The sequence below is a fragment of the Rhinichthys klamathensis genome, unplaced genomic scaffold (genome assembly GCF_029890125.1).
Source record: "Rhinichthys klamathensis goyatoka isolate OS25496 unplaced genomic scaffold, OSU_Roscu_1.1 h1tg000121l_1, whole genome shotgun sequence".
NCBI lineage: Eukaryota > Metazoa > Chordata > Actinopteri > Cypriniformes > Leuciscidae > Rhinichthys > Rhinichthys klamathensis.
This window is the reverse complement of record NW_026606658.1, coordinates 2,681,170-2,703,146: the sequence shown is the minus strand read 5'-3', so window position 1 is coordinate 2,703,146 and position 21,977 is coordinate 2,681,170. Positions and strand designations below refer to the sequence as shown.

General features: G+C 36.0%; 1 protein-coding gene across 3 annotated transcripts; it reads left to right on the top strand.

The window, feature by feature from the left end:
- Positions 1-802: 802 nt before the first annotated feature.
- arhgef15b (Rho guanine nucleotide exchange factor 15b) lies at positions 803-20,583 on the top strand. Of its 3 annotated transcripts, none has more exons than XM_056255517.1 (16): positions 803-1,185; positions 3,277-3,763; positions 9,758-10,492; positions 11,162-11,213; positions 11,356-11,417; positions 11,593-11,846; positions 12,769-12,929; positions 13,276-13,428; positions 13,546-13,675; positions 14,796-14,870; positions 15,383-15,475; positions 15,883-16,037; positions 16,246-16,410; positions 18,209-18,294; positions 18,444-18,548; positions 20,204-20,583. In XM_056255517.1, the coding sequence occupies exons 2-16, from the start codon at positions 3,364-3,366 to the stop codon at positions 20,365-20,367; spliced, it is 2,790 nt and encodes a 929-aa protein (XP_056111492.1). In that variant the 5' UTR covers positions 803-1,185; positions 3,277-3,363; the 3' UTR covers positions 20,368-20,583. The 3 variants fall into 3 exon arrangements, with proteins under 3 accessions (XP_056111492.1, XP_056111491.1, XP_056111493.1); XM_056255516.1 differs by having other exon boundaries at positions 11,350-11,417; XM_056255518.1 differs by lacking the exons at positions 803-1,185; positions 3,277-3,763 and adding an exon at positions 7,474-7,698 and having other exon boundaries at positions 11,350-11,417.
- Positions 20,584-21,977: the final 1,394 nt, after the last annotated feature.

Genomic DNA, 21,977 nt, shown 5'->3' with positions numbered 1-21,977 from the left:
TAAATTAATTTTTTTAATTTCCCTCATTCCTCTAGTTCAGACGAACAAAACAGTCAAATTTGTGATTAGACTGTGGAACATAACAATTATAAATTGTGGGCATAAATGGTTTTGTATTTGCAGGGTTAAAAACAAAACATTCAGGATTTGCATTCGCACCCACCTGTTTTTCAAAATAAAAGACTGGCAGAGAATGTCCGTGTTAAACTAATTTTAAAGCCTGTCGTTTAAAAAAAAGTCACTAAATAGTATCTTCATGTGCAATATTTTATAGCAATTATATAAACTACTACACTAACTACAGCTATGTATACCCTGTTTATTATTTTGTTTGTTTATTAAACCGATTTGCTCATGGGAAACGGCCATTTCCATATTGTGCAAACTGTATATTCTATCCATAGATTCTATCCCCTACCCCTAAACCTATCCATCACAGCAAACTGCATTTTTACTTTTTCAAAAAAAAAAAAACATCACTTGGTATAATATTTAAGAGGTTTTCCTCATAGGGGCCAAACATGTACCCACAAGGACAATGATTTAGAATATTGCCATCTTTGTCCCCATAACGTTCAATAGGGTATTCCTGAACCACACACACACACACACACAGAGAGAGAGAGAGAGAGAGAGAGAGAGAGAGAGAGAGAGAGAGAGAGAGAGAGAGAGAGAGAGAGAGAGAGAGAGAGAGAGAGAGAGAGAGAGAGAGAGAGAGAGAGAGAGAGAGAGAGAGAGAGCGAGCTCTCCGCTGGGTGGCAACTAAAGGAGGGTGTGCTCTGTGCAGGAAGGAATGGGATGGGAAAGAATTGGGATGGGAGGAGGGGTATGCACTAATCACACTGTCCCTGTCCGGCTGTTCCTACACACATGCTCACGAGCAGGAAAACAAAGAGCCGGAGATGCGCGTGGATTTACCGGAGAGGACAACAAAAGAGGAAAGACGAAAGTAACGTCTGATCAAATCCGCACGGATATGAAGTTCGCTCAGGAATGTGGCGATCTGTTGCTGTCATTTTAAAGAAATGTATTAACATGGATGTCTGTGAAACTATTATGTGTTCATGTGCACTGTGAGAGTTACCCCACGCGACTCAAATGTTTTTGTTTTTATGAGGAAATTTACTCTGGACACATTTCATCAATTCGCTTTTCATAATGGATTAAGAAAGTGAGACACATTTGGTGAGTAGTCTATGTAAGACAGTTTTTGTAATCAACTCCTCAACTGTGAATATAGCATACATGTATGTAGCCTACTGCATCTTACCTAGTGCTGTTTACCATAGTCAGATATCATATACTAAATTAATGACAGGTTCAGTGGTTACATCATGTTGCATTTACACCATTCAGTTTACACAGCAGATCCTTGTTAGTCACGTGAACAGCATTTTAGGGGTATTGACTTTTGGACTAATGATTATTATTTCATTAGCATATTTTTTCCAATCTTTTTCTATTCTTCTATTGGTTGTATATACAGGCAGTTGCAAATAGCCTGTGAGTGTGTGTGTGTGTATTAAATGTTTCTGATGTATATCACAACAGTGTATCTAAGGAATATGGAAGCAAATCCAAGGTTCACAACAGGAAAGTGGAGGATTCCGATCCCAAGATTGTTTATAGATTGGAGGGGAAGTGTCTTGTACACATTTTTGGAAAAAACTGACCATCAGTGAATACTTGGGTGTCCTGTTTGAGGGGATGTTTACTGTAGTTTAAAATATCAGAAGGATGTAAAAATTAAGAAGCCTTATCACCCTTTTAATGGTAACTAATTAACCCTTCCTATTTCACCCCATGGGAAAGTGTTTCTTTTTAGCATTGTGCAATGTTGAGCTTTGTATGTTCAGGATATCAAATTTGAGCACACTAAGAACCTGACAGACCTGCTGAGTTTGTCTGAGGGGCGAGAGTCTAGTGAAGTCAGTGACGCCAACGTTCAACCTGAATAGTTGATACGGGAAGTCGTTTTGACACACCCTTTCCCTTATAATATCCTCAGACTGGTTTTATTCCAAGCCAAGAAAGTTAAGCTAATTAAGTTATTAAAATGGTTTTGTGTAGTTTTACATTAGGGGGAAATAACCATAAAACGATAAACCACTAATTGTGTGGTTTTAATCCCATCATGCATTTCTAAGACGTGGATAGTCTTTTGGAATCCGAATGGGTCAAAGTACACGGTTCTTATTGTAAATATGACATTTTCAGCATATTTCTAATATGCTGTTTCACAGAAGAACCAGTCTGATTGGAAGTTCATCTCATATTTTATTCAAAAGTCTGACTGTTGCCTGTAAGAGCAAAGTCCAATGCAGTTGAACCTGTACTGTGTGAGGTAATTCTAGTACAAAGATCATTGTGCTTTTTATTTTATTAAATGAGTTACTAGATGTTAATCATCACATCAAATGTTTTATAGTTCAAAGGACTTTGTCTTCTCCTAAGGTTGCAATTACAACCTAGGGATATGAAACTGAAAGAATAAAAACTAGGGTTGGACGATATGTTGTTATTTGCTGATATTACAGATTTTTCTTTAATTTATCGTATTGGCAATTTTGGATATGTGCATGCTTTGTACATTTTAGATTACCTTTGCCATCATCTAATGTTTATGTTTAATCTTTAAAAATATTAATAATTTAATAACAGTGTTAAATGTGTTAAAACATAATTTTTTATTCTGTATATTACAATATAGTGATGTCCAAATGAATTAACGTACAGCATTTAAAATGACTACTTTGGTTTTTAAGTGTTTTTTAATTTATTTGGACAAAACTGTACAAATAGCATAAATCTTAAAGTCGGCATGAAATGAAGATTCACTCCATCTGTCTAACTTTTATACATTTTTTTGGACCTCGTAATGTTTAATCAAATTGTCATATCTGGATCTTTCCAGTGAAAACCACCATTTATTCCGGTGATGTATGCAGGACTTCTCCAATCATTTCACCTGCTTAAACCCCGCCCCTGCAAGTTCATGTTTCAAATTCAATGCGCAACCTATGGCATATTTTTTCGACAACCTGTTACACTCTGATGTATGCCACAATATTGAAGAGAAGATCTGTTGCTACGTCTGTTTTATCAAGACTTTCATCTTCATAGACCATAACTTAAAAATAAATATAAGTTCATCAGTATCAGACAGAATTGTAATATCTCTAATGAAAACATTACAGTGTCAGATGATCTGGGATTGGTCAACTGATGGAAAAAGATGCATCAGTCATATGTAAAGCCTATTGTTTGTTACCACAGGTTGAAGATTGAAGGCACTGGGTGACCCTGCTTCCTGGCCTCATATTGGCCAGGTTGCTTTGGTTTAAAACATCAAAACCAGTTAAGATGTCTACTCAAGAGTCTCCACATCTGCCTACGAAACCTGAGGTAAAACAAAGACCCCCTGTTCCCACCAAGCCCACCAATAATACCCCAGACACCTCATCCGTGGAAGGAGCAGCCTTACAGAGCTCTGGGAATGTCAAAAATATAGTCAACAAATTCAGCCAGCCAGAGTCTAAGATTCCAGCTGGAGATACAGCGAAGAGCACCAGCATAGAACGGAGACTACAAAGACCTCCTGCAATTAAGCCCAGGCGCAAAACGAGAAGTTCGTCCCTCTCCAGCGCTGACAGGGCACCTCCTCTGCCTCCAAAGAGAAGGCAAAACAGTGGACAGAAAGACGAGGTGGACAGCCAAGAGAGACAAGAAGGAACATCGAGTGCTGTCAATGGAGGCCGATCAGGTACAGTGGATTTACTTTCATTTTCAGGAACTTTTGACCTACTTCTGTGGAATATCTATGCTTGTTTTCTAGGAATTTTCTTTCTCAAAGTTCAGTCACAAAGTTAGTGGTCGACCGATAGTTGACATTTTTTAATTATCCATTTCAGTGATTCAGCATACTGAAAATCTGCATTTAAACAAGTCTTTAAATACCTGTGAAACATTTCCACAAACTTTGGCGAATACAGCTGAAGAGCGCATTGACACGAAATAGCGCTCTACAAGAACAAACACTCTTTGCATGATTTCTGTGCGAATGATCCAAGGCGTGTGAATTGGATGACTTTGGCTGTCACTAGACATGCACCAGCAAGCAACTTCACACTATACTGCGCAATATCCAAGTTCCCGTTGTCACGTCATGTGTACTGTGTGTAGTGTTCATGTGTATCATGAGTCAATTTTGGCCAATACCAATAATTCTTTTATATATATATTTTGGTGATTACAAAAACTAAAGTCTCACCATTAAAATCTTATATGACAGACTTGCGCAGCACATGTTGCACTTAACTGTATTTTACTTTTTTGAAGTGATTCCAATCATATTTCAAGCAATTCAAAACCATCATGGCGAACAGTGCACATCTGAAGGAAATAATCCATTATTTATCGGCTTTAATATATCAGACACATTTTCTTATTGGGCCGATACCGATAACATTAAAAGCGAACATATATCAGACAATACCGATATGGTGGCCGATATATCGTGCATTCCTAAAATTGATAGATTTTCCAATAATTCAATTCCTATTATTTTAGTAAATATTATGTCAAATAAATAAATATAATTGCAATCCTTGTGCTATTTTTACTATGATTACATTAAATAGTCTGATATTATATACATCTGCTTTGTATCGGCCACCCTTCTCTCTAAAATATTGGCATCAGCATCGGCACCAAAGAAATCCACAAATAGCTACAAACTAAAACAATAAAGCAGTTTTGTTACTGGTACAACATTCAAGCACCCTAAAAGTATTTACATCTATAGTCATTGTAACCTTCTTTGTGATTGTTTGCTGTGAAATGCTTTAAATGCTCGAGCTCTTTACAGTTTGGTGGATTCTGATTGGCTGTCATTGTTTTTATTATTCATCAGCTTGACAAAATCGTTCTGAAAGTGATTCCAATGATATCGTTTCTCTGTGCCGTTACCTTTATCGTTGTGGTGTGGACTCTGCTATTCTTTTACATTTAGAACGATTTTCAGAACTATATCTTTATCGTTATAGTTGTCGTCCTTGGTGTGAACGGGCCTTGAGGCATAAAAACTAGATAAAGAGAAAGAAATAAAGACAAGGACAAACATGCAGAACAAGTAGCGTTTGCGGGGTTAAATTAACGGCAGCAGCTACTAAACTCATATTTTAATCCGCTTTAATCTGATCTTCATCTGAGTGGGTGTTGTGAGGATAAACTCTGCCGCTCTATGTTAGTGTTGCTGGTAATCTGGGAAAGATTGGAATCTAAATTGCTAGTTTGGTTTTCACAACAAAGCTTTGTGTGTGTGTGACACATTTCAGAAATGCAAGCTATTTGTGTTACATACAGTAGTGCTCAAGTCAGTTTTCTATTTCTAATTAAAACTCCAACTTTCTTGTACTTTTCGTTTAGTTTTTTAATTCACCGAACCATGATTCAGGCACATCGGAGGTAATTTTCTTGGTTGTTGTTTGGTCAGTCAGTGGGATTATAGTGTGTGTGTGTGTTGTCTGCTGAACACACAGACAGATGGGGTGTAGCGGATAAAAGAACCCCCCTTGGAAACAATTACATTAAATCTACATTACCATTTAAAAGTTTGGGGTAGATGAGATTTGTAAATGTCTTTTGCTTATGCTCACCAAGGCTGCATTTATTTGATTAAAATTGAACGTATCCTTGACCTTGCTAAATAAAAGTATTAATTGCATTAATCTTATGACCTATTGAACAGTAGTGTATATATCTAATTGATTGAAATGTATTGCAGAAAATGTTTGTGACATTCCTGACTCAGTGAACTGCAGAATATGGTGGGATTTGTTGCATATGGAAACTATATGCAACTGTATGCAAACACTTTGAAGTCAAGCCTTTATTTGTATAGTGTATTTTTCACAATACATATTAGGGATGAACAGTATGACTAAAATCTTGCATCATGGTTTAAGTAATTTGAATACTACCCTAATGGTGTTTATATATAGTTATTTTTGGTGGAAACCCTGATTTCTGGAACAAAAGAATGATAAGTCTGGCATCTGATGCAAAACTCATTAAGCTCATTAAACTGATTAAAAAAAAGGAACAGCAAAGACTTTTGCATTGTTACAAAAAATATTCTATCTTAAAAAAAATCACTGTTTCCACAAAAAGTGAAAAAATGTATCATTGCAAAACTGTTTTAAACTAATAATAATAAAAATAAATGTTTCGTGAGCAGCAAATCAGCATATTATAATGATTTCTGAAAGATCATGTGACACTGAAGACTGGAGTAATGATGCTAAAAATTCAGCCTGTCATCACAGGAACAAAGGACTTTTTAAATATATTAAAATAGAAAATAGTTTCTTAAAATGATAATAATATTTAACAATAGTATTTATTTTTACCGTATTTATTTTTACTGTATTTATTTTTACTGTATTTATTTTTACTGTATATATATTTTTACTGTATTTTTTATCAAATAAATGCAGTCTTTGTAAGCATAAGACAAAAACGTAAAAAAAAAAAAAATTATTGGATAATTATGATCAGGATTGCATATACACTACCGTTCAAAAGTTTGGGGTCAGTGAGAATTTTATTTTTATTTTTTGGAGGAAAGAAATCAATACTTTTATTTATCAAGGACAGTAAAGACATGTATAATGTTACAAAAGATTCTATTTCAAACAAATGCTGTTCTTTTGAACTTCCTATTCATCAAAGAATCCAAAAAAAAACAAAAAAAAACTGTACAACTGACAGACCAACAACTGTTTCAACATTGATAACAATAATAATAAATGTTTCTTGAGCATCAAATCCTCATATTATACTGATTTGTGAAGGATCATTTGACACTGAAGACACTGACACTGGTGATGCTGAAAATTCAGCTTTGATCACAGGAATAAATTACACTTTACTATATATTCACACAGAAAACAGCTGATTTACACTGGAATAATATTTAATACTATAACTGATTTTTGTTGTATTTTTAATCAAATAAGCGCAGCCATGGTTAGCAGAAGATAATTCTTTTAAAAGTATTTAAAATCGTACCGACCCCAAACTTTTGAACGGTAGTGTATATTTGACATAAAATATTAATATATACATATTGTTAGTAAGACTGATTCAATTATAGATGTCAGCCTTTTGTTTTGGATTTAATACTGAGAGAATGTGCCCTGAACACTCCCAGGACAAGTTTAAGAGCCATATAGAGAAAAACTTGACCTTCTTTTGGTTTTACTTCCTTAACATTCCTGTTGGACATCATCTGAAAATGTAATGTATTGTTCATAAAACTCTTTTACATGGACAATTATGTTAACTGAGCTAGTGTGACTTGGAGGCTAAGAATTAACATGCAAAGTGGCCTTTATGTGATAATTGGGGTAATAAACCACTCCCAGCCTTACCTGACATACGCGTTCAACTAGTTCAGTTTCCAAGAGAGAGAGTTTCTATAGCAGGTCAGTCACCGGTGTAGTGAAATGGCAGAAGGGCTAAAACTAGCATTTGGGAAGATCAAGCAAAATGTATTTGAGGCTCTTGAAGAGCTGCGGGCTAAGGAAGGGCAGGAGGGACAGACACAGCGCAAAGGTTCCATACAGAAGTTGACGGCACTGATAACGGCAAGCTCAAAGGTGGAAGAATCAAAGCAGAAGAAGGGATCAAAAAGAGGTGGTAATCAAATATCTTTAAAACCCTGGAGGATATGAAGCCTTTCTGGAACGACCAGAATTAGAGTATCAGAATTTAGAGTATTCCAGTGACATACAGTCGTGGTGCTAGTAAGGCTTGTAGATCAGAATATGGTCAAATGTACTTTATTAACTAATAGATATCACCATACTTCTCCAGTCAATAATCATTGAACATTAAGACATTACATTTTTATTACAAGTAAAAAATTTTTTTTAAATGTGCAAATGAGGTATTGTATGATTAAAAACACACTTGTTTGCATATATGTCCAGAACAGAAATCTGAACATTGGATAAAGCCAGGTTAAAAAAATGATTGTTCATTTTGTTGATATACCAGAGTTAAAGTTTTTTTTTTTACTATAATTTACTGAAGGGATTTTGGATATCTGTTTTTACCAGTCCATAAATCAGAAAATACTGTTAACAGCCAGAAAAAAACAATTTAGTGCATGAGAAAAAAACAAAACAATTGTGTAATAAACACTTAAATGTGTGTTTTGGATGTTTTATTTCCAGTAGACTGAAAGAAGAGATGTTTTGGAAGCATTATCCCGAAATTGACCAGTGCTTTTTGCCTGTAGTATCTTGCCTTAATTCATAAATAGACCTTAGTCAGGTTAGACGCCATATTGAATTTAGTAGATGAAAATGAGGCTGTGAGGGATAGACGTACAGTCTTTACAATGGCACGCACTGTATAAAGGTCCTAGATCACACATTTTTCACAGCTCACAACCTTTAAAACTGTTTTATGGAGGTTTTTGTCTATTGAAAGTTTTTTTTTCTTCAGAAAGACGTTTCGTCAATTGGTATGTTGTTAAACAGCAGTAAAATCCATTATTCTATCCCTCACAGTCTCGAATTCATTCCTGTCAAAAATTCAATTTGGCGCTACCCTGACTAAGGTCTATACCATCCTTTTTTTGCCGTGTCGCACCACAAAGCATTTTATGACCTGAACTAACCTGCTTCAGAGGATATACAGTACTGTGCAATAGGTACGTTAGTATTTTCAAAAAAAAAAAAAAAAGGTTTTAAGCCAGTTATTTTTTCTTTTGCTGTAGTGTGTAAGTAGGAAATATCAGTTAACATTTCCAAACATTCCTTTTGCCATTAATTGTAATAGGCACGTTAGTATTTTTTATATTGCATATACAAATCTTACTGAATTAAACATAATTAATTTAACATGAATTTAAACATATTTACAGAACAACCTGTACATTTTACAGTATAAAACTGTGATTTACAAACAAGAAAATTGCAATTTAAAGCGGTAAATCCAACAACGCACACTGCTATTAAAATATATTTTGCAGGTTTTTACGTATGCTGACAACCACCATAAGGTGTTAATAGAGGAAGCCACATGAAGAATCATTAAGAAGTTCATCACAAGTAGCCTTTCCACAAGCTAGCTGAAGTCATTCACGCAAACACAGAACACCATCATGGTGGTAACACACATGACATGACACTAAAATAATCCAATGAACATTCATTAAACAACAGAAGATGTAACATAAAACCCAAATGTGCATAACGGATAACAAAAACTTCCCTGTGTGAAGTGTCACGCACTATGAATTGCATTTTTAATGTACTTTTGAAAACAATTAATTGATTGGACAGCTGAACCTGATTTCACCAAGTACATGTTCTTGGATCAACATCTTTGTTGATCCTGGATAAACATTCCAATCAACCAATCAGATTTGAGGGACAAGTTTACAGTTTATGTCAAGTTTAGGCTTTCAAACCAGGTTTAGGTGCTTCTACATCAGTGTTATTCATATATAATTTCCCTCTGATTTTAGGTAGAGTTAGGTTCAGGGGTAGGGATATGGTTAGGATTGAATTTTCCGACAGGAATGTTGTTCCAGGATCAACAAAATATGTTGACCCAGGAACGCGACTAACTCTGCAAAATCAGGACGTGCGATTGGACAAATTAGTATCATGTTTTTGACCCAACTTCATGTTGGAATTTGCAGGAAAGCCTAACCCTGACCATAATCCATGTCCTCCTCTAGCTCCCGATGGAAAAGAAGGCGGCAAACTGCGAGCAGATCAGGATTCTAGCCCTGTTCCAGAGCATCAGTGTGAGAAGAACTGCGGCTGTGCGTGTCACCTGCAGAGGCCTGGCATGAAGCTTGTGTGGGTGCCAATAAGTGAGGAAGATGAGGATGAGGGTGAGGATGAAGAGATCGAATTCAGTGACACGGAGGATCCGAATGAAAGAGCAGGAGAGGACGAGAACGAAGAAATAAGGTCAAATAAGGAAGCAGAGTCTTTAAGTGAGCCATTACCTAAAGGTGAGAACAAGAACGAGGAACCGCAAATTAAAAAAGACAAGTTTCTGGAGGCTCGTAACCTAATAGAGCAGCAGCTGAGGAGGAAATCAGACCCTGGACCTCCGACATTGATCGCCTCTGTTGTCACATTTCCCCAGACTCCTCCAAACGTCTCCAAAGCCCAGTCTTTGGCGGTGCCGGAGGAGTCCATTTATGACATTAGCCTGGAGGTGGTCACTCCACCTAGACCTCAAAAGGGGCCGGACACTGTAACAAGCAAGGACACCCCTCCAGCCGTTCCTCCCAGAATGCCTTTAGAAAACAGGTGTCCGCCTCGCATTATTCAGCCTCTGCAGCCCTTCAACAAATGCAGCCCACCTGGCAGTCCTCGACTACAAAGAACTCCGCCACCACCACCAGCCAAGACCTATGAGAACGGAAGACGCCTCAGCAGTTATTCTCTCAAGTCTATAGGTACAGAAAAACATTGAAAGTCGGCATGAAATCAAAATAGACCTCTATTCAAGGGATAAATAAAAAAATATGTCATAAACACTAATGTTGTTCCAAACAGTCTTGTTTTAGTATTATGTACTGTTAGTATACATTATATAGTATTTTGAATGAGCTGAGCTTTTTTAATATATTTTTCATTTTCAAAGCTTTCGTTATTTTGTTATCTGCTTGTGGCATTTTTATTATTATTATTTAAATATTTCTATTTAGCTTTAATTTATTTCTATATCAGCTTTAGCAATTTTAGCACTTCAATTTGAATTAATTTTATTTCAGTTAGTTATATTTGTCATTTTCATATTAGGTTTTTAAGCTTTTTTAATCTAATATTTATATTTAATTGAATTTCAACTTTATTTCTGTTAACTAAAACAATTTAAAAAAAATTATTTTAGTTTTTGTTTCCACGCCTGTATGACTGACTTTCTTCTTCAGAACAAATTCTTTCAACGCCCACTTTTCAATCCTGATCGATAAAATCAAGTCCTGTTACATTTTATTTGTTCTCTTTGAATATCCTGTTTCACTCAGAAATGCTTCATCATACAGAAGTAAAGAAGGTGTTTGCAGCCTTTTATTAAGTGAATTTAGTGTCTGTTTTATGATACTTCATTGTTTCTTCAACAGATGAAAATGACAGTGAAGGGGCTGATGGGGAAAAATGTGGATCCAATGAGAAGTATTTTCTTTACCTTTCATCCCTCAAACAGTTTCTGCTCTCTTAAGCTTTAATATTGTAGTGACACAGCTGTTTTTACTTTGTCTTTACACATATTTGTCTTTACTTTGTGTGTAACTCAATCTCTGTCTTCCAACTCCAGGCCTCCACGAGTCATCCCACGTCGCAAACAGTCTCTTGACTTGGAAGATGGGATGTCTGAGGGTATCATTTTTTTCAGATTTAATACATCATCAATTTAAATTGAAAATGTTGAAAGATAGACCTCATGCATGTTTACAGTAAAAAAACACTATTGAGAAATTGTACAGTCCAATAAAACAAAGAATAAATGATGTCTTCACCTACAATTTAATGCCATATTTTGTGACCCTTGCAGAGCTGTATCAGTTTTACACAGAAACATTTATACACAAGGAGATCAGGAGGACAGTGTGTCGCAACATCAGTAAGACCAGCTTAGACTTCCGGATGGACACACAGCTCACAGCCAGCCCAGAAAAAGGAGAGAAAGGTTCCAAATCCACTAACATTCCAATTCTAAAGCAGAGCAATTTATGGCGAGACCTGCCAGCGGTACGAGACAGTGGTGTCCTGCAAACCCTAAGCCCAGAGGAGTGCAAGTATCAAGAGGTGAGCAGAAATCCTCAATGAATGTGCTATAAAACTCAGAGAAGAACACGCACTTCTGGGAAGAGCAAGTGCTGAGTTTTGAGGTTATGATTACGGATTATGGAAGAATTGTGTTTGGAAATATGGAAAATGTGATTCGAACGAAAAAGAGAAGTAAGACAGGATGGAAATGATGGGAAAGGAAGTTCTGGAAGTAGGGAGCTGAATATAATATATACATATACTGTATATATATATTCTCTCTCTCTCTCTCTCTCTCTATATATATATATATATATTAGGGCTGTCAAATGATTAATCACGATTAATCACATCCAAAATAAAAGTTTTTTTTACATAATATATGTGGGTGCACTGTGTATAATTATTTTGTATATATAAATACACACACATGCATGTATATTTAAGAAAAAAAATATTATTTATATATAAAATATTTATATATAATATAAATTATATATAAATCTATATACAGTATATACATGAAAATATTTCTTAAATATATACAAGCATGTGTGTGTATTTATATATATAAAATAATTATACACAGTGCACCCACATATATTATGTAAAAAAAAAACTTATTTTGGATGTGATTAATCACGATTAATCATTTGACAGCCCTAATATATATATATATATATATATATATATATATATATATATAGGGGTAATGTTCTGAATTGTTACGGAAATATTTGTTTCTTTTGATTTTAAGATTAAATGTGACCAGAATTAGACAGCGTGCCCACATTATAAGTGTAATAAAGAATAAAGAAGATGATAATAACAAAGAATAACAACAAAGTAGATAATAAGAGTGAATGTAAAAAAAAACGGAGCAATCAAGATTTCACATTTTGTTGAGAAAGACTAAATTGCATTTAAACAACATTTATATGTTTCCATTTTCTGTGTCCAGAGCATGTTTGAGGTGATTACATCAGAAATGTCATATTTGCGCTCTCTGCGTGTGTTAACGGAGCATTTTATGGAGTCAAGTGACTTGAATGAAACTCTCATTATCATGGACAAAAAAACCCTCTTCTCAAACATCCTGCGCATCCAAGAGGTCAGCGAGAGGTGAGTGCCTGTGTGTGTGAAATGAAGACATTTACAGTTTAGATTTGCTGAAACAGCACTGCCTGATCCCCACAAATTAGTTTTGTTTGTTTACATGAACCCCAAAGACTATATTTGCGAAATGCATTTGCCAGGTGTTGCCCATCAGAATTTGCTAAGGCAGCAGTGTTTGATATTAATTAAATTAATTCAAGTAGAAACGATTAAATATGAACTCTCAGGATAAATGCATCAATTAATAGTCTAATGCTCCTGTAATGCAGTGTAGCCTGTGAAACAAGATACTATACAGCAGTCACAAACATCCATTCGTAAATACCAATTGTCTTGACATTTTTTTCCGCAGGTTTCTGAAGGACCTGGAGGAACGTCTAGATGAGAGCATTAACATTTCTGACATCTGTGATATCATCCACTATCATTCCCAACATCATTTCCCTGCATATATTGACTATGTTCGAAATCAGATTTATCAGGAAAAGACCTACAGTAATCTAATGTAAGAAACTCGTACGTCAACACACATAAGCGAGGGCATTTCAAACTATTTCATTTGTTCTCATCCATTTAAATGTTTAAATCACTCACTTATTCTTTTGCCTAATATCTATCACAGGCAAACTAACACTCAGTTTGCGAGCGTTATCACACGACTGCAGGAGTCGCCCAAGTGTCAACGACTGCCCTTCATGTCCTTCCTGTTGCTGCCCTTCCAGCGAATCACACGCATTAAAATGCTCATCGAGGTGGGTGAATAATTCACATAGGCTCTGTTTACTTCTGGTATTAAGATGCAATTTGGTCAATCGGATCACAAGTGAACGACTGTAAATACAGGAGTAAACGGGGTTTAAAAGGTTTTGAGCTTGTCCACTCTCGACCACGTCCAGTGGTAGTCGAAGGCCCTATTTCCACCTGGTGTTAAGATACGTTTTGCTCTATAGGATCAGAAGTGGACGAGGGAGACACACTTACACCTGGCATTTTAATCCATCTCGTTTGTCCACTTTCGACCACTTCTATCCTGATTACTTCGAGGGGAGGGTCCATGGACTGGTCTCTTTGCTTCCGTCAAATTTAAATGCCGTTAAAATGTTTTCACCCGGATTCGTAGTGTCTAATCAATGCATTCGAACAGCCGCAAGAAGACCACCTACTGACCTAATGCGTAAACATTATGGAAAGCGCGCTAGCCAGACGGGATTTTAACTTTGTTGGCTGAAGACCCAAGTTTGGTTGGGACGAAAAACATACCAAGCACAATGTTCTCTCACCATTATCACCATCAAAATATTTCAAATCAGCTGTTTCAAATGAATGCTGTTTCTTTTGAAATTTCTATGCACCGAATAATCCAGAAAAAAAAATGTATTACAGTTTCCACAAAAATATTAAGCAGCACTACACATTTTCAACATACCGGTAGATTAGATAGTAATAATAAATGTTTCTTGAGCAGCAAATCAGCATATTGACTGAAGACTGGTGTAATGATGCTGAAAATTCAGCTTTGCCATCACAGGAATAATTTACATTTCAAATATATTAAAATAGAAAATAAATATTTTAAATTGCAATAATATTTCCAATTTTTTAACCATGTTTTTGATCAAATAGAGCATTAATGAGCATAAAAGACTTCTTTTAAAACATAAAAAAAATCTTACTGACCCCAAACTTCTAAAAGATAGTGTATATTGGAATTCTTCTTCACTAAACCAATTTCTGTTGGTTTTAGGGTGTGTTTTTTTGTTTTGTTTCTTTCTCCACGTAGGTAGGATCATTATAATCAAGCAGAGTTATCTTAAAGTGATCGAGGTAAAATGAACGCAATCTAGATTTTTAAAAATGGCTTTTTTTCATCAGAACATCCTGAAGAGAACGGCTGTTGGGGCGGATAAGGAACAAACTGCATCAAAAGCTCATGACTCTGTGTCTAAGGTAAACATCCCAAGATCACATTAAATGATGGACCCTGTTTTTTCCTCTCATTATAAAATCACTTTAGCACATTGTTCCATGATCAAACTAGACCTCATTGTTCCCAATATAGCCTATTAGAGAGGAAGATAAAAGGAAACGTGAGCGAGAAAGAGGGGGAGAGAGTGGAACACAAGGTTAAATGCGGGTCAGGTCACTAGAAATTATGGTTCAGATTATATAAGCCTGCCATATTTTTTATGAAGTCAAAGATAACTAACAAGGTGGATTTTATAGCATTTTATAGCATTAGAGAAATAAAGAACATTGAGTCTCTCGTTTATTTTCTTCCATTTTCATGAAAGAACCAAAATAGGTCATGTTTAATATGTCTGTAATGTTATTATGCATGCAGATTCATTCATCTGCATGGACAGAATGTTTTGTTATAGCTGCGTATTGTTTATGTTTTTAACATATTTTGAATGTTGTCAGATGTGATCTCAAATAACTTGTCACGCACATCCTCACAGATCATTGAAGAATGTAATACTCAAGTTGGAAAAATGAAGCAGATGGAGGAACTGATTCAGATTAATGGTATTCTGGAGTTTGACAAATTAAAGGTGAGCTATACTGATTAATGTTATATATTAATGATAACAATTGCAGTTATGAAATTATGAGACCACTAGTGAAAATGCCTTTATCATTTGTAAAGATGAGATTATCATTTGTAATAATCTCATTTTAACAAATTGAGTCAAAAGTTGAATTAACACGAATTTTAGAATTGCAAGGCCTGATGTAATCCAGCATGATTTGAGAATGTCACATGATCAGTGTCACACTAATTACTTTTCAATAGTGTCGTCAAATAGTGCCTTTTTTAATCAAGCCATTAATTTTTTTTAAATGTTTTAAAATCCTTTTTGCATAAAATATTTATTTAGAATATTTTCTATATAGAATATTTATTTGTCTATATATTTATTTGTTTAAATATTGCCTCATCTTTGAATCATTTATTCAGGCAGTGCCAATTATATCTCAAACACGTTACTTGGAGAAACGAGGAGAGGTGCAGGAAATAAACAGAGGAGGAACTTTCTTGAACCTCCGCACAAAATTCAGCCTGGTCTACCTCTTTCTCTTCAACGATCTGCTTGTCATTGCAAGCAAGAAAAGGTAGAAAGCTGAAAAACCTGTCTGTGTTATGGCTTTACTCTGTTTTTTTTGAGGATTACAAAACACTGCATGATAATTACATTCCATTTATTATCCTTTACAAAAAGTAACACACCTGTTTCCATTTACCGTGGATGTTTAATTAATCCCGTTGTTTCTGAATCAGACTTTACTCATTTATTTCTACCTCTCTTTCTCTGTGCTGCAGTTCTGAGCGGTATGTAGTGCTTGATCATGCGCATCGCTCCCTGGTCCAAGTGAAGCCTTTTGGGGAGGACACAGCTGTCCCCAGCCTGGAGCACTGCTTCTGTCTGACCCTGCTGGAGAATCACCAGGGACGCCTGATGGAGAGAGTTATGAAAGCTCCCACACAGTGCGTGGAATTATAAATCAACCATATGCTATTCATTTTACTCATCCGTGATTTATGTTCATTGCTCTGTTTTGTTTTGGATCCATATGCTCGTTTTTAAGAGAAGTCATTTTCTGGTGGTATTTTGCACAGTACACTACTGTTGGGGTAGTGAACACATGCTTACCAAGGCTACATTTATTTGATCAAAAAGACAGTAAAACAGTAATATAAAAATTATTTATTAAAAAATATTTGAATATGTTCAAATATCCCCATGACTCTAGTCTTCAGTGCCACATGATCCTTCAGAAATCATTTTAATATGCTGATTTGTTGCTCAAGCAACATTTTTTTTATTATTATAATCAATGTTAAAAACAGCTGTTTAAAAAATGTCAGGATTCTTTGATGGATAGAACATTTTCTATTAGAATAGAAATCGTTTGTAAAATTAAAAATGTCTTTACTGTCACTTTTGCTCAATTTAATGTTCTTGGTGAATTAAGGTATTCATTTCTTACAAAATAACAAACATCTAATAAGTCATTTTAAAAATAAATATGTGTATCAAGAAGGCATAAAGAACCATCCATTCAATATGACTTTTTTCCTTCTCTCTTTCTCTCACTATATAAACACCATATAAACAATAGTATTATCACCACACATTTTAATTATTAAATTAAGTTATAACAGTTATTCAATTATTCAATGTTTCAATTAGACCTATTGCCACAGGTGTATAAAATCAAGCACCTATCCATGCAGTCTGCATTTACAAACATTTGTGGAAAAAACGGTCAGTCTGAAGAGCTCAGTAAATCCAAGCATGGTACTGGTGATAGGATGCCACCTTTGCAATAAGTCAGAAATGTAATCCTTGCTAGATATTCAACAATCAACTGCTGATTCCATAGCTGAAGAGTTTGAAACTTCCACTGCCATTAATATCAGCGCAAAAATTGTGCGGCGGGAGCTTCATGGAATGGGTTTCCATGGCCGGGCCTCTCATTACCAAGTACAATGCCAAGCGTCAGATGCAGTGGTGTAAAGCACGGTGCCACTGGACTCTGGAGCAGTGGAAACCTGTTCTGTGGAGTGATTAATCACGCTTCTCTGTTGGGCGAGTCTGGGTTTGGCGGATGCCAGGAGAACCTTACTGACTGCATTGGGCCAACTTTAGAGTTTAGTGGAGGAGGGATAATGGTGTGGGGCTGTTTTTCAGGGTTTGGGCTAGTCTCCTTACTATTAGTGAAAGGAAATCTTAATGCTTCTGCTTACCAAGACTTTTTAGACAATGCTATGCTTCCAACTTTGTGGGAACAGTTTGGGGAAGTCCCTTTTCTATTCCAGCGTGACCGTGCCCTAGTGCACAAAGCAAGATCTGTAAAGACATGGTTGGATGAGTCTGGTGTGGAAGAAATTGACTGACCCACACAGAGCACTGACCTCAAGCCCATCGAACACATTTGGGATGAACTGGAACGGAGGTTGCGAGCCAGGCCTTCTCATTCAACATCAGTGCCTGAACTCACAAATGCTCTACTGGATAAACGGGAAAAAAATTCCCACAGAAACACTCTGAAATCTTATGGAAATCCTTCCCAGAAGATTGGAAACTTTTACAGCTGTAAAGGCTGTATGTCTTTGTATACAGAATGCGACGTCATTACAGTGTAATGGTCCGGTGCCCCAATATAGTTCATATAGTGGATATACAATATAGTAGCAATATTTCAGATTGTTTTCAGGGTTATATAAGGATGTATTCTGATTTTAAAGCTGTATAGGTCATTACTTTTTTCCCTTCAATCAGATCTGACCTGCACAGGTGGTTGGCAGCATTCCCGAATCCCGATGGCACCAGCAATGATCAAGAAGAAGTCATATATGAAGACTGGGGTAAGAGTGGGTGCTTATTTCAGCTCAGGATTATACTCATGTAAGCAACATGGCATGTTAGTGCTTGCCTTTGATTTTCCTGGAAATCATGTTCATTTCTCTCTTCAGATCAGTTTCTTTCTAATCACATGGCTGTTTTTGTGTGTCAGATTGCCCTCAGGTGCAGTGTTTGCAGCAGTATGTGGCAAACCAATCTGATGAATTAAATCTGGAGCCCACAGAGGTCATCAACGTTGTGCGCAAAACCAACGAAGGTGCGTCACACTCAGGGCCGATAGGGTAACAATAGGGTTAGGCAGTATATTATTATAGTACATTAATTATGCAGTATTTTCAAACATATCTATTATTTGTTTCTGTCCTTATTTATTCATTAATTTATTTATTTATTCCAATTTAAAGGCCCTTACCCCAGCAAAACATAAATGGGGAAACAAGTGGCTGAATGGGCTGAATTTTAGCCCCATTCCAGCCCTGATGATTCTCCTCTTCTAAGGACAGAAAGAAGACCTTGAAACTATTTAAAGTAAACACCTTAAAGCAAACATATGTCTAAAAGTTGTTTCTGTTTGAAACCAGTTTGCTTTGACCATATCTGGTGTTAAAGGGGATAGTTGTTTACCCAAAAATGAAAAATAACCCACAATTTACTCACCCTCATGTTATCCTAGGTGTATATGACATTATTCTTTCAGACGAATACAATCGGAGTTATATTAAAAAAATGTCCTGGCTCTTCCAAGCTTTATAATGGTAAATGGATAAATGGACTGCATTTATATAGCGCTTTCACAGACCCAATGGCCACCAAAGCGCTTTACATTTTTTGCCTCACATTCACCCATTCACTCACTCATTCATACACCGATGGTGGTGTCAGCCATGCAAGGCGGCATCCAGCTCGTCGGGAGCAGCTGGGGTTAGGTGTCTTGCTCATGGACACCTCGACACTTGGTCAAGTGGAACCGGGGATTGTAGACAACCTACATGAACCACTGAGCCACTGCCGCCCCAATGGCAGTGAATAATTAGTGAGTATAATGGCAGTGAATTGCTGTTTCTGTTTTGAAGTCCATAAAAGTGCATCTATCCATCATAAACAAACTCCACACGGCTCCGGGGGGTTAATAAAGGCCTTCTGAAGCGAAGCGATGACTTTATAAAGTTTTAAATATGGATATTTTTCTTACACAAAGTAAAACTAGCTTCCTGCCAAACGAACATACGGATTCCACTTAAGTCTAAGCGCAACTTATACGAGTAATGATGCACTACGCTACTTCCGACATCACAAGTTGGGTAAGTTGCGCTGTAGGCTTAAGTAGACTGCGTATGGCCGTTTGGCCAGAAGCTGGAAGTTTACTTTGTAATGTGTTAAATATGAATATTCTTCTCATTAATCGCCCCCAGCACCCCTTTTATGGACTTCAAAACAGAAACGTCCATTCACTGCCATTATAAAGCTTGGAAGAGCCAGGACATTTTTAATATAACTCAGTTGTGTTCATCTGAAAGAAGAATGTCATATACACCTAGGGTGACTTGAGGGTGAGTAAATCATGAGCTAAATTTCATTTTTGGGTGAACTATCCCTTTAATGCATTTATGCTCTTAATGTGTTGTAGCCTGGAATATTTTTTTATTTTATATTGAGATGCAATACATTGTATCTCTCTGTGTGTGTGTGTTAAAGATATGATTTTTAACAAAAAATACGAATTATTTCTGCGGTAGTGGCACCAAGATAGGCTACTATGAAGGGGGCCCTTGGGTTTGCTATAGCCCTGTGTTCTTAATGCGGGCCTGGTCACACTATACCTTCCATTCATTAGAAGCGCATCTGACATGTTTAAATGTGTTCCAACTTTGTTTTTTGTTCATTCATCTTATCTCTTCTTGCCTTCCATAGGATGGTATGAGGGGATCCGTTTATCCGATGGACAGAAAGGCTGGTTTCCTGTAGCAAACGTACTGGAAATCACCAATGAGCATGTTCGACGCCGCAACCTCCGAGAACGCTACCGTGTTATCCAGGCTGCTGGCGTTGTTGCCAAGACTCGGACTATTCCATAGCCTAAGAGAACTGCAGATTGTAAATAGTCTTTTAAACTATAGACTTTTGACTCTGTGCTCAAGTGTTTTGATCTCCCTCAAACAACCTTTTTATGATCAGAAATATTCTATTGGAATTTTAAACAAAGAACATGTCAAAATCAGTGCTGTATGGCTTGACTTTGTACAACACAAAAGCCACTTTGGCACTTGTTTAACTAAATCTCATTTACAGTATGTGTGTCTGTTTTGTTCAGTTGTTTTGGATCGTAACATGGAATGTACATGGAATGAGTTGCATAAATAAGTGTGCTTGTGTGTGTGAGTCTATGCGTGCTTGTAATATTTAGCACTTCTTTCAAGAATGTTGAACTACTGAAATTCCAATTGAGGAGAGCAGGTGGGTTGGTATCAAAAGACAAAATGTAACATGATCTGATTGGTAGGTCAGTACAAAATATCACATGCTTTGAACGATGAGTCCTGTATGGCTAGTCTTCAGTTTTAATGGAAACATTAATTGTGTACAATTCAGCTCGTCTACTATTAACAAAAATGCTGTGGTACATTAACATGAACAAAGTTTTTATTTAGTTTACTGTACAGTTGAACTTGTAGAGAAAAAAAGATCCAACTCAATTATAAAAAATGTATTTACATAGGCATTTTTTTGTGTGTCATTTACTCACCCCCTTGTCCTTTTCAAACCTGTGTTACTTTGTCTTTTGTGCAACACAAAAAATCTGTCATTCTAAATGGAAATAAGCATTCTGACCAAACATGAGTGAATGATGACAGAAATTTCATCTTTGGGTGAACAATCTTTTTAAGAGTGTCATTATCTGCTGCAGATATTTAAATTGTTGCAAGTCATGCTAATAATTGGCTGATATCTCGGAAAAATACATGTTCCGCTGTGTATACACACTTTCTCTGAATGGAATGCTCCATTAAAGCCACACCTCTTGTTTTGTGTGACTCTGCTTGTTTGACTTGGTGAGTTGGTGTAAATAAACAATAAACTTGTTTTTGATGTAAAAAGATATGTGATATAGTTTTTATTGCGAGTAGGCGAGTTTTGTCTATATGTAACCCTGCATAGCCCGGTATATGGAATAATATTTTATTATTATCATTATTTAACCATTAGACAAATTATATATATATATATATATATATATATATATATATATATATATATATATATATATATATATATATATATAAAAATCTAAAATAAATATATAATGCAATGCAATACAATGATGATAGAGAGATTTGCAAATAAATTTTCCTCAAAAGACTGTTGTATCATACATTTTAACATGAATTTTCTAAAAATGGACAATAAGTAAACTGAAGTTGCTTCAGTCCAGTAAATGATCATCTTGAAATATTAATGACAAAATACGTTATATTGTTAAAGATGTCACAGCAAATAGACTCGTGTACGGTACCACGACCTCTGAAGGTGGACATTTGTTTAGTACGATCTGTCAAATAAACAGAAGGCATGAGGAAGAATATGTCTGATCTTGTTGATAATTTAGAGGCCCTAGAAATTCCATAGACAGTTAAAGAGAAATTCATGGTTAGGATCAATATTCCTCTGGCGCCATCTAATGGACAAT

What these genes read in the sequence shown, in the direction of transcription:
- arhgef15b (XM_056255516.1), top strand. Translation starts at nt 3,364, where the DNA reads ATGTCTACTCAAGAGTCTCCACATCTGCCTACGAAACCTGAGGTAAAA. An exon ending in GGAAGATGGGATGTCTGAGG is followed by an intron (nt 11,418 to 11,592) that starts GTATCATTTTTT and finishes TGACCCTTGCAG; the next exon opens with AGCTGTATCAGTTTTACACA. An exon ending in GTTATGAAAGCTCCCACACA is followed by an intron (nt 16,411 to 18,208) that starts GTGCGTGGAATT and finishes CCCTTCAATCAG; the next exon opens with ATCTGACCTGCACAGGTGGT.